The 12,782-nt window shown below is 34.2% G+C and overlaps 2 protein-coding genes across 4 annotated transcripts in view; one reads left to right on the top strand and one right to left on the bottom strand.

Moving 5' to 3' along the window:
- The window catches only part of LOC143244026 (anoctamin-2-like), a 65,933-nt gene that overhangs the window by 38,489 nt on the left and 14,662 nt on the right, over positions 1-12,782 (top strand). For all 3 annotated transcript variants that reach the window (XM_076487984.1, XM_076487985.1, XM_076487983.1), the window contains 6 exons: positions 3,304-3,415; positions 5,084-5,138; positions 6,466-6,563; positions 6,832-6,977; positions 7,685-7,837; positions 8,412-8,464. In XM_076487984.1, coding sequence (XP_076344099.1) covers positions 3,304-3,415; positions 5,084-5,138; positions 6,466-6,563; positions 6,832-6,977; positions 7,685-7,837; positions 8,412-8,464 — 617 coding nt within the window. The remainder of the gene's footprint in view (positions 1-3,303; positions 3,416-5,083; positions 5,139-6,465; positions 6,564-6,831; positions 6,978-7,684; positions 7,838-8,411; positions 8,465-12,782) is intronic.
- LOC143244029 (uncharacterized) overlaps positions 7,674-12,782 on the bottom strand; it is a 156,838-nt gene continuing 151,729 nt past the window's right edge. Inside the window, exon 2 of the mRNA XM_076487995.1 lies at positions 7,674-7,810. Within this exon, the coding sequence (XP_076344110.1) occupies positions 7,793-7,810 (18 nt within the window). The 3' untranslated portion in view covers positions 7,674-7,792. The remainder of the gene's footprint in view (positions 7,811-12,782) is intronic.

The raw sequence follows: 12,782 nt of genomic DNA on the forward strand, positions 1-12,782 counted from the left end.
TTTAGATCTAAGCTTGGGAAGGACCCCAAGATTCCTTCAAACTACCATCCAGTTGCTTTGATAAGCTGTCTCTTTAAAATCATAGAGAGGATGGTTAATGCTCATCTTCTTTGGTTCCTTGAATCAAACAACCTTTTCTTGCCCATCAAGTGTGGGTTCTAATGATGGCACTTTACCATAGATCACCTGATTTGACTTGAAATATTGAACAGATAAGTCTTTCTCAAACAACATCATCTTGTGTCAGTATTCTTTGACCTTGAAAAGGCGTATGATACTACATGGTGGTATGGCATTTTGTGAGATCTTCACTTATATGGACTGCATGGCCATTTTGCAATTTTTAATGGACAGGCAATTCCAAGTTTGTGTGGGTTTGACACTTTCTTGTTCTTTCCTACAGGAACTTGGAGCTCCTCAGGGCTGTGTTTTGAGTGTCAAATTTTTCAGTATAAAGATTAATGCCATCACTGAATAACTCCCTCTTACTTTTGCAAACAGGCTCTATGTCTACGATGTCAGTCATCAAACGTGAGGTATGTTGAGTGTCAGTCACAGACTGCCCTCAATCATTTACTGAAGCAGATCACAGCAAACGGTTTTAACTTATCTCTCTCTAAAATCGTTTGCAGGCACTTATGCTAACAACAGAGTATTCACCCTGATCCTGAACTCTGTATCTGTGAAATTGTGCTACCTGTGGTCCCTGAAACAAAGTTCTTGGGGCTTATCTTTGATCATAAGCTGACCTTTATACCACACCTTAAGCAGCTACAAGTCAAGTGTACAAGGGCACTGAACATTCTCTGTGTTCTCTCTTCCATCTCATGGGAAGTAAATCGATGTTCTATGCTAAAGAGATATCATGCTCTTATTCGATTGAAACTCAACTATGGATCACTAGTCTGTGGCTCTGCCAGGACATTCAACTTCAAGATGCTGGGCCCTGTTCATCATCAGGGGCATTCTGCACTTCCCCAGTCCAGAGTTTGTAGACAGGGTCTCATGAACCTCCTCTATACCTCTGCCATTTGCAACTGTCTTTAATTCAATCCTTACCACAGCATACCACATAGGGTTGTGTTTTCCCTTCTCAGTGGGCCATATGTTTTCAGTACAGATGATCTGCTATTGTTCCTTTTAGCCTTCTTCTCCAGGAACAGTTGAATGAATTGGGTCTGTCCTTGGATGGCATTGCTGTATCCACTGATCAGCCCATCCCACCATTGCTTATTATTCTTTTCAATGTAACCTTACTTTGAGTCATCTGAAACAAGCGGATACTTCTGATTGGAAGTATCGCCTTCTGTTTGTCAAACATCTTTTGAACCATCTTTCCATTTCCATTTATATGGATAGTTTGAAATCAGGTGACTCTGGGGGCTGTGCCATGGTTTGTTATGGTTAGGTGGTTGCACACAGAATCCCCTTTACAGTTTCTGTGTTCACTGCCAAAGTCTGAGCTATTTCTCTTGCCCTCAATCACATAGAAGTTAAGCATTACTTGAATTTTACTATTTATACAGACTTGCTTAGCACTCTACTGGCCCTGGAATTGCTTCACCCTGTTCTCGCCAGTATTCAAAACTGACTGGCCCATTTCTCTTTAATATCTACTTCTATCCAGTTCTTCTGGATGCCAGGCCATGTTGGTATTCGCAGGATGAAATCATTGACACCACAACTAAGTCTGTCTGCTCTAGCACTATCACTGCTCTGCCTGTTCCATACATGGACTATGCTCCTGTATTCAAGGCTCATCTCCATGCCAGTTGGCAGTTGATTTAGAATGAGCAACATGAAAACAAGCTTTTCCAGGTAAAACCCTCTATTGGACTTTGGCCTTCTTGTTTCTGTAAGGATCAGAAAGAAGAAGTTGTCCTAACTAGACTATGCATTGTTCACAGTTTGTTTAACACATTGTTTTATTTTATCTGTAACTGATGCACCAATGTGTGGTCTGTGTGACACTCAAGTCACAATGGTCCATATTTTACTGTCATGCCATCATTACAACACTCAATGATGTCACCATTTTAGATATATTTTGCCCTCAGGTTTACCCCTGATGCTGGACAGTGTCATTGATGATGGTGACACTGTCCACATTACAAAAGTTTTTAGTTTTTTTAAGAGTTATTGGCCTTCTTAATGCTGTTTAAGTGTTTAATTCAAAAATTGGACTTGTTTTGTTTTATCATGATTCCTTTCTATGAATTTTAATAATATTACTTTACTTTTAATTTTTTTATGGGCTGTTTGGCACAGATAGCCTAGCAGCTTTGTGCCACAAAATGCCAGCCAACCAACTTCCCTTCTCTTTTTCTTTATATTTCTCCAGTGACTTCCAATCAACTTCTTATTGTCAGTGATATTTAACTTGTTTTTACTGTAATCATCTTATCAATCACATACATATCTTCATATTTTAACATAACTCATGCTCCAGTGTCATCTGCCACATTGATGTTGACATGAAAACAGAACAAATAAGAATACAATGAGGATCTTGGCATACAGATGAAATAAAGTCAAGTTATGTAAATTGTGAAAATAACATGTAGGTGAAAGGAGTTGAGAGAAAGGTCGTGCTGTCCATGTTTCCTGATGTTTAGCTGGATATTCCAGGTAGCTAAAAATGACAGTCTCAAAATTCAGGTGTATCACTAGCAAGTGAAATAGTCTTGTTAACAGCAACTTTTTTACCCAATATTGAGTTTCCCAAAACATATTAAATGGTGTACCCAAAGATCAGAATGAATATTTTTGATAGTGCCAAAAGTGATTGTATAAAGTACATCCACTGTAACTGGCCAATCTTGGAAAACACATCAGAGTATGGAAATATCTCTGCTCTATGTATCTTCCAAAAAAAGTTGAAAAAACTCAATGCAACTGTCTTAAGAAACAGCAAACATGTCTTTCATCAGTCAAGCTACAAAAAGTAGCTGTAATTCACCACATGACTGATTCCAGACTTACATAGTTCCATGTTCAGAACTTAGGAAAATAATGCATTTCATAAATAAGAAATAATACACTTTCAGAGAATAAGGTATTTACATATAAAAGGTTGACCTGAAGAATGAAGAAGAATAGAACTTAATGTTTCATCTAAGAGCTCTAAAAACCTCTGACATGAAATGTGTTAAATGATCAGTTTGATAGTATTATTAATTGGATATCATTAGTGTTAAGGTTCAGTTAAACAAACATTTTTTATTTACTTTATGTTAACCTTTTTCTAAGTGTTAATATTCTATTTGTAAATCAGTTAATACTGTTTTGAAATATTCTATATAGAAATGCATCGCACTCAGACAGAATATGAAAATAGTTTGACTCTGAAGATGTTCCTTTTACAGTTTGTGAACTACTATTCATCAATTTTTTACATAGCATTTTTCAAAGGAAGGTGAGTAGTTTGTTAACTTCAGTTAAAATATGAAATTAAGTAGTTTACAAAGTAATAAAAAAAGATCCATAGTGAAAAGATACTCAAAATAATGATACTAAAACACAGCTAATAATACATAATGTTATAAAAACTAATGTTTTAACTTGTTTTGTAGAATAACTTATCACTGTTGATAGAAATAGTTAACATAGTTAACAATCACATGTAACATGGTTTTAGAAATGTTTTAATATTTGTATGTGTAGGTTGAAGTAGATGTTTAAATTACTGAAGCAATATGCTAAAACTGTTGTATTTACCTTTATGTGTTCATATTTTCTGCTTTACAGTAGAAGCAACATGCTAAACTGTTGTCTTTTACCTTTATGAGTTTATTGCTTTTCTACTTTCTATTTCTTGGTTTTGATTTTTAATATAAATACACTATTACAGTTCAAATCTATGTAAAGTGTGTATGAATCTGTATTAACTTTTTCATTGTCATAAGCAATCCAAAACTTGTAACACCTTAAAAAAAGGTATTCCCTTCAATCTTTGCAAAATGTACAATTTGCAGGTTTTAGGAAAATAATAAAGTATTTAAGTGTGTGTCTAAAAATAAACCTGGTGGCAGGTAGTGGGAAAGTTATTTATTTACAAGTATGTCTGTGAGAAAGTTAATGTGTTAGTTAGATAATATAATTTGTTGAAATACTTGTCCTAATCAGCTAATAAGAAAAGGATAATATGAAGGCTTTGTATAGGCCATGAAATTTCTGAAAAGTCAGGGGAAAATATGCTTTTCAGACTCTGAAAATCAGGAGATTTTCATGAATTCTAGTTGTGGTTATGGAAAATCAGTTAGGGAACAAGAAACTGCATCCAGTATATGAATTATGAATCACCCCATGTTTAATTACTTTGATCTTGAAGGATTTTTATTCTTACTATTCATGCTGTGTGACATTTTCTATAATGAGTTCTTCATGTTCATATTGTTTTATAGCTGTTCAAGAGCATGTAATTCAAACTGTATCAGCTTGGAAGTTAGTTTCTTGTTTTCTGTTTTAGTTAACCAAGATTACAAAATACAATACAGAATACTAATATTTTGTTTTCTCACAAACAATTGGTTGAGAGAAAGCTATTTTTATATTTTGACACATCATGCAATTATTTCACAGTTTCAGTACAAATTAATCTCTGTTGATTGTTGGTAACAAATTGTTTTGATGTAATGTTTTCTGAAGCAACACTGCAGTTGCTCAGTCAACTGCACTGGTTGCCACTTATGTTTCAGCAGTCTGTTTTTTTGTTTTTTTCGACTGACAACATAATGTGTTGAAAGCGAATATTGAGATGACTTCTTATTTATAAACAATGTTTTCCATTTGTTGACACATATTAGAGGTCTGTCTTATTATTGGTCAGGGCCTTGCATGGCCAGGTGGGTTAAGGCGTTCAACTCATAATCTGCACCAAACATGCTCCACCTTCAGCCATGGGGGCATTATATTGTGATGGTCAATCCCACTATTCATTGATAAAAGAGTTGGTGGTGGGTGGTGATGACTAACTGCCTTCCCTCTAGTCTTACACTGCTAGTGCAGATAGTCCTTGAGTAGTTTTGTGCAAAATTCAAAATAAACAAACAAAAAATTATTGGTCATTCTTTTTATTCAACAGATTTGTTGGGTATCCAGGACATTACAATACATTTTTTGGATATCGACAAGAGGAAGTATGTATAACATTGTTAGTTTTTTTATTATATAAAATGTTCAGTTGCAAAACTGTTGTTTCAGAACGTTTCTTTTTTTGTACACTATTTATTCGTAGCACTGTATTGTAATTTTAGTTTTAATTAACTCAGGAAAATAAGCTTTTATTGGCTTTTAATTACCTAGTTACATTTTTAAGTTGTTATATTCATATAATATATTGAAAGCTCACATCATTTTGTGATGGTGTACAAAAATGGTCAGTTGGCCAAAATAACCATTAACTTAAATTAACTTCTGCACATGGATGAATATTATGAATAATTTAAATAATAAATTTAAAAATTAACCAAACTTTTAAAAGTGGTGGTGTATTAAAAATTTTAACTTGTACAGAGTCTATAAAAAAAAATTTAAAACTTCATTGATTTTGTTTTTAGTGTGTAGGGTGTGAAATTAACGTTTCTTTTTTATAGTGTCACCCAGGCACATTCATAAGAATTCTAGGTTTCTGAAAGTAACAAACATTGTCACTATATTTTAAAAATGACACTAGACATGAAGATGTCTCCAACATTCATATCTCAATCAAGAATACTGAAAATTATATTTTGTGTCTAATTGTCATCAAGACACTTGCATTGTTTTTTTTTTGCTACTAACAGTAGCCGAGATCTAGGCTTAGATAAGATGTGAGGTCAGTAATAATGATTTATTTATATACATATAAACTTTTATTTGATTAGAAAGTGACATACATAAATTACTTATTACTTGTACTGATAAACTACATATGAATGCCATTTTAATATGTGCATGTGGACTCCCACATAATTTTACTAACCAGCACTGCCTGATGTAATCTATTTAACACAGACAATATTTACCTATAACCTACACTAACTATCTGTATATGCTCAGTCTGAATCCTGATTAGACAATGATTTCCTTAACATAGTAATAGAAATCAACCAGATTTACAAGGTAATAAACAAAGTAACTGTAAGAAATTGTGCATTTGCACTTATATTGGGACCTGAAACTATGAATTTGTGCTACAAAAATACAGAGTACACTTCCTCTTTATGCTGGCTGGAATAAAATAGCATTGTTTAAGCTATGAAGAATCAGTCTGCAAATTTTCTCATGTTAGTCACACACATTCTTTAAATTTTTAGATTTGAAACATCATTTTTTTAGACCATTTGTTCCTGGACAAGTTATTTGTGTTTTACCTCGCTATCTTATATCTTATTGTACTTTTCAATCTTGTGTCCTTTCTGAGATATTTTTTAAAGTGATATTGCTGCAGTAATTTTGAAACTGTTTTTCTACATTTCCTTTTAGTGTGGAACAGGAGGGTGTTTGTTGGAACTCTCTTTACAGTTAGCTATAATTATGGTAGGGAAGCAGTCTGTTAATGCTATGATGGAAATGGGTGTTCCGTAAGTTTTGTAATTAAAATAGACATTTATTGTAATAATTTCATGTTAAGAACATTTTTGTATGATAATCAGCTTGTTTTGAGACTTAAGAACTGTGTTTTTTTCAGAAAGTAATTTTGATGTGTTCAAGGTTCCTTGGTTATTAATGTTCAGTCAAACATGTAGTAAGTCGGATTGTATGTAAAATTAAACTATTTATACATTTATGTCATAAACAAGAACTGTTTATATTTTAAAACTAGGTAAAAATATTTTTTTATTTATCTAGATGGCTATTGCGGGTTTACAAGAAGTGGTCAGTGCATAAAAAGGGTGAGTGTGTTCATGAAAACCATGCACCCACTCAGTGGGAGAGTGACTACAACTTAATAAACCAAGAACAAACAGGTCTTTTTGGTGAATATCTTGAAATGGGTAAGTTTAAGTTTAACTAAAATAATAATGTGAAAATAATTAAAATAACAGATATGAATGTTCTGCATAAAAACTTTAACAGGTTAAAATAGTATTTTTTCCATGTCTGTGGAACACTTGTTTAAACGTTTAATTATGACCTAGTCTGTATGTAACTCAAGTGACTTTAAATTAAGTTATTCTACTTTAACTACTTTAAAATAACTAAATGGCTATTAGGAAAGTGGAAATCAAACAATATCTTTTTGTTTTATAGGTTTCATATTTTGGAGAACACTATAACGTACAGAGAAACATTTCTTAAACATCTGTAAAACAGTTACACCATCTGAATGATTAGTATTATCTGGAACAGCAATTTTAAAGGACCATGTCTGTAATTGTTTGCTCTTTAAATGAAAAACTATTAATATGATACTTGATTTTGATGTTAATGTTTCTGTGTTGACTTTTATGTCAAACTAGAAATTAAATCTATTATTCAATCACCTACAGATCTGAATCAACTTCGCTAGGTAAGATATTCTATATTAAAAAGTTTGATACTTCCAGGAGTCACCATATGTATTATAGTTATTGTAGTCCATTAATTACAGTAACTTGACTATATTTAACTGTCTTGTTCCATTAATCATAATAAACTTCCTAATACATTAAATGTACAGTTTAGTTAATAAACGTTTCTGTAATATATTATCCTTCTCTAGTGTTGCAGTTTGGATTTGTCACAATTTTTGTGGCTGCATTTCCTCTGGCACCATTGTTTGCTTTACTGAACAACATTGTAGAAATTAGACTCGATGCTAGGAAATTTATTACTTTTTTCCGACGACCTGTGGCACAAAGAGTTAAAAACATCGGTGAGTGCACTGTGTGGAGAATACAGTAAGCTTTTTATTCTGTTTAGAAGAAATTGACAATCACAATCTGAATCTTTTAAAATATAGACAATAATGTAGTGATACAGAACTTCTTTATGACAAACAAACACTCATTAACTGAGTGAGGATTGATATTAGTAAATAATAACAATCACTTTGACAGTCGTGTGAACCAATCACTTGTAAGAAATATTTTGATTCTAGACTTCAGATATTTTCATTGTCATTATGATATTCAAATTACCCAGATAGTTAATTAATGTAATACACATACTTTGAAGTTTGTTTTATTTCAAACGTTGATTTTTTTACACTAAATATACACAGAAGAATTATTAGAGTTAAATAATAACTTCTGGTTAGTCTTTAGTGATAAGTCTTAATTCATAACTTAACTGAGATATATTTGTATATAATTCACCCATTTTATACACAAATATAATATTAATGAAAGAGAATTGTTCTGTAAGCAAAAAAATAATAAAAAGGTTTAGACAGTAAACTTATTGAAATATATTCCAGTTATCCTAATAGGTTGATTTTATTTTGGTAGGAATATGGTACAGAATTCTGGATTCCCTTGGAAAGTTTTCTGTTATCACAAATGTAAGTATACATTGTACATTAAACAATGTTTTCACTTGCTTGTTTTTTTACATTGGTTGATAGTAACAGTGCATATATTGATTATGGTGATAAAAGAATATTTCACACATGTGTATCAACTTAAACAAGATACTTTCAGAATCTGTGTAAATAAAACAAACTTTTTCCACTTGCTAGTATACAATACTGTGCAGAAGTGTTAGAATAAGAGAATACTGCAAAATGTATGTACCTCTGTAGACAATGTAGCTTTTTTTTATCTTCAGGGTTTTCACTTATTACCCATCCAAGCACTGAATGCACTTTCTCTGGGGTTTTATACTCCATTCAAATGCCCTCAACAAATTCTGATTTGCAAAATTCTCCACCAACTTAAATGTGCCCTTTATCTAGGTACTGTATGTAAGCAGCACCTCATTGAGATAACATAATCACACTTTCTTGATAAAGCATTTGGTGCAGGTTTCTACAAACAGAAATGTTATAATTATTAACAATTTACATGGTGAATTTGAACATGATTGGCATTTTTACAGTTACATCTTCACTTATATTTATAAATTAGTTTACAAAAAAAACCAAAGAAAATGGACCAATGGGTATGAATTCCTGTGTTAATGTTCCAGGGGGTTCTGTACAGCTGTTGCAAATAATCTAGCACTAGCTGAGGAGAATTTACACTAACTTTTTCTGTTTCCTTGTTTTACTAGGTTGGCCTCAACAAAGGATCATTTTGATCAACTCTCTCCATCCCCTTTAGTTGGTTATTCGAGGTTGTGAAGTTTTAGGGATCCCTCCAATTGTATTTAACTCTACTCTAGTCTGGTTGGTGGAAAGGACAACAAGTGACTACTTGGTTCTTCTTCTTTCTAATATTGCTATTCATACTAAAAGATATGCAGTTAAGATACAGAGAACGAGTTGATGATTTTGTTGATATCTGCCTCAATAAGATTGTTTTTTTTAATTCTTTGTTTGGTTTCCTGGCTTGTTTGCTCTGGGGATTTATTGAGTAGAGATGCTTAGTTAGAGAGGGTTCATTTACCATCTTCTGCTCTCTGGGAGTTATGTAAAGCTCCTTTTCTCCATTACATGCTGTTTACTGGAGTTTCAGTTAAAATCATGAATTGATACAGCCCATATACATTCTTCTTTATCGTCTTTTCTTCAGAATCTGGCACAAATTTGGGAGTATTAGCCTTTATTGTTTCCCAATCCCACATGTTTCCCACATCTATTGGTTCCCACAATAGATTCCTTTCTCTTGAGGTTCTTCAGCTTTGGCAGACTAACAACAACAACATTAGTGACCATTCCATGGGTGTGGGGAACATGATTACATCACTTTCTGGGCATCTGAAGTTCTTTCTCCAGGGATCCACCATTATCTGCTCAATCTTTTGCTTTTCACCTCCAAAAGAATCACAATAAATGGAGCTTTATTCTCAGGCTATAAGAGAGTTGTTAGTCAAAAGGGCAGTACAGAAGGTCAGTCCTATTCTTTCGAGATTTTATTTCTATTTATTCAGTATAACCAAGAAGACAGGAGACTGGCATCCAGTTATTATTCTGTCTCAGCTCAACCAGTGTTTAGATCCTCCTCATTTTACAATGAAATCGTTTTTCAATCTACTATGGCACTTTGCACCAGGGCTCTGGGTGATCAAGTTCGATGTTACTGACACTTAATTCCAACAGCAGAATCTTCCTGTAAGTTTCTCATATTTGTGCACAAGGGTCAGGTGTTACAATTTATGGCTTTAGCTTCTGGTCTTCTGTCAGCACTTTCTATCTTCTGCACAGCTATTCAAGCTTTTTCTCATCACCTACATTCCTTAGGCCTGTGCATATATCATTATTTAGATGACTGGCTCCTTCTGGCTCCATTTAGTCAACTAGCAGAACAACACACTCAGATTCTGTTTTCGGAAGCCACAAATGGGCTTTGTTATCAAACAGAAGAAATCCATTTTGTTATCAGTGCAATATCTCATTTATCTAGCTATGTTTTTTTCAATACTCGCATAAGCCATACTCAACCAACCCATATCAAGCTTTTACTTCTGTCTCCATCGCCAACTGTATGGATTGTTTTATTTTTTGGGGGGATTTGGGAATCATTCAAGCGTCTCATTCCTTTGAGATAGCACATATGAGGTCCCTTCAGTGGTCACTATGCAGTTAATGGATCATGCATTTTGATCCTTTGGATCATACTGTCTCATTACTCAAAAAAAATTGTCAATTGCAAAGGTGATTAGATTGGAACAATTCCACCATCTTGTCCTGAGATCCATCTGTTTATAGATGCATCTCTTCAAGGATTGGGAACTTATATTCAAGATCAGGAGTTCCACGGTATTTGGACAGGAGATGAGTCTACCCACCATATCAGAGTTTGCGAACTCCTTGCATTCCACTGGGCAGTGGTTCAAGGTCTATCTTGGAGGGAAACTTTTTCATGATACATTCTGACAATTCCACAGTAGTATCTCAGATTTCTTGTCAAGGAGGCATGTATTCTTGAAACCATTGTTTGTATACCTTGGATCTTCTCTACTGGGCTTATTCCCATTGTATTAGTGTTTTAGCATGTTGTGTTCTAGGATTGATGAATTTAATCAAAGATTACTTGTTTCGACCCAATTGGGTCTTCAACGGTTGGAGTTGTTTGCAATCTCTGTGCATTGGACTCGTTTTCATTCTACATTTGCCCTGTTTACCCCAATAGATCTTTTATTTCCAAGATTCTGACAGCCATGAAAGGGGAATGATCCTTCACACCAATCCATTTCTCATTTTTATGTCTACTTCAATCCTAATTCTTTGTTATGTTCTGTCAGGGCCCTTAAGTGTTATGTGGCTTGTACTAAATCAGTTTGAGGCACTAGAAACTGATTATTGATTTATTTGGATCTTCTTTTTCATGTGACTTATCTTCCATTACACTAATGAGGTTACTTCACAGATTGATTTACATGGAGAGGAATCTTTTGCATGTCACATCTCACGAGATTCTTTGTATCTCTGTGTTATTAGCTGCCTAGTAAAATTGCCTTTGGGAAGACATTATGTAGGCTGTTATTTGGACCATTCCTAACACTTTTCCATCTCGTTATTTACATGGTCTGTCACCAGTTTCCTCTTCTGAGGGTGGTTTTTGGTTACCTTCTGTCACTATTTTGACCACATCTGTTGGACTTTAACAAGAGGTATTTTCCAAAATCATATACTCTCTTATTTCTAAGGTCACTTTATTTTTCACTGGATCCCACTTTGTGATAAGTGTTGCCGAGGCAGAGATATGCTTTTTTTTTTTTTTAAATTTTGCACTAGCAACCACTTTCCCTATAATTACTACAGGTTGCAACAAGCTCTGTCCAAAGAGGTGTTCTGTAAGTCCATCTATGAGCTAATGGAATATCATTTCTAGACTATTGTGAGTAAATCTAATGGGAATCTTGCCCACCCCTGCTGATTTTCAGTTGGTTTGCTTTTAAAAATGTAGGTAACTTGATTCACCTGATGCACAATTTTCAGAGCACTGTTTCTCAGGACTCCCCAGTGTATATTAACCCCCTAGTTCTTACCATTCCCACTTTATAGACCCTGGGTTGGTGGGCAGAGGCTTTTCCTCCAGTGTGAGAGAGTGTGCTCCTCCACTCTTGGAAAAGAGGGCAGTGTTGGGGACCTTCCTACTCATGTCTCTAGAGGTGTTTTTTCCAGGTGTTAGTAGAAGTGGAACCAGCCACTGAGGGATCCTACTCATAATTCCTGCTCAGATTTGAAACTTTGCATCTGATTGGTGCATGAATGACCCTTTCTTTTCATCAGTGTTGATTTCATATGTTGTTCATGGAAGGAAGTTCACTATTTCCTCATAATTCTACACACAAAGTGGTCCTATCCTAGGTTTTTGGTTGAGCACAAGTTCTATATCCCCTCCACAATTCCAGGGGCAAGCAGAATACTCCTTGTTCATTTGGTTTGGGATTTAGTATCATGACCCCTTAATTCCAACCCCAAGTTGTGTAACTTACCTATCCAGATAGGACTAGCAGATGTTCATGTACCTGTTCTGGATGTAGTATGGTTCCCCCACTCTTATATCATATTTATCTTGATACAATCCTGTTCTATATCGATACATTCTTTATATATCATACCTGCACTGGCCCCTCCACCTTCTCAATGTGGAATCTTTGCTATTTTGTCAGCAGAGGTATGTATATTTTGGAAATTAACATTTTTCTATTCTATTCATTTATCTACAGTAATACCTACCTGCACTGACACTCTCTGCCCTACCACCCAATTA

Source organism: Tachypleus tridentatus, chromosome 2 (genome assembly GCF_004210375.1).
Source record: "Tachypleus tridentatus isolate NWPU-2018 chromosome 2, ASM421037v1, whole genome shotgun sequence".
NCBI lineage: Eukaryota > Metazoa > Arthropoda > Merostomata > Xiphosura > Limulidae > Tachypleus > Tachypleus tridentatus.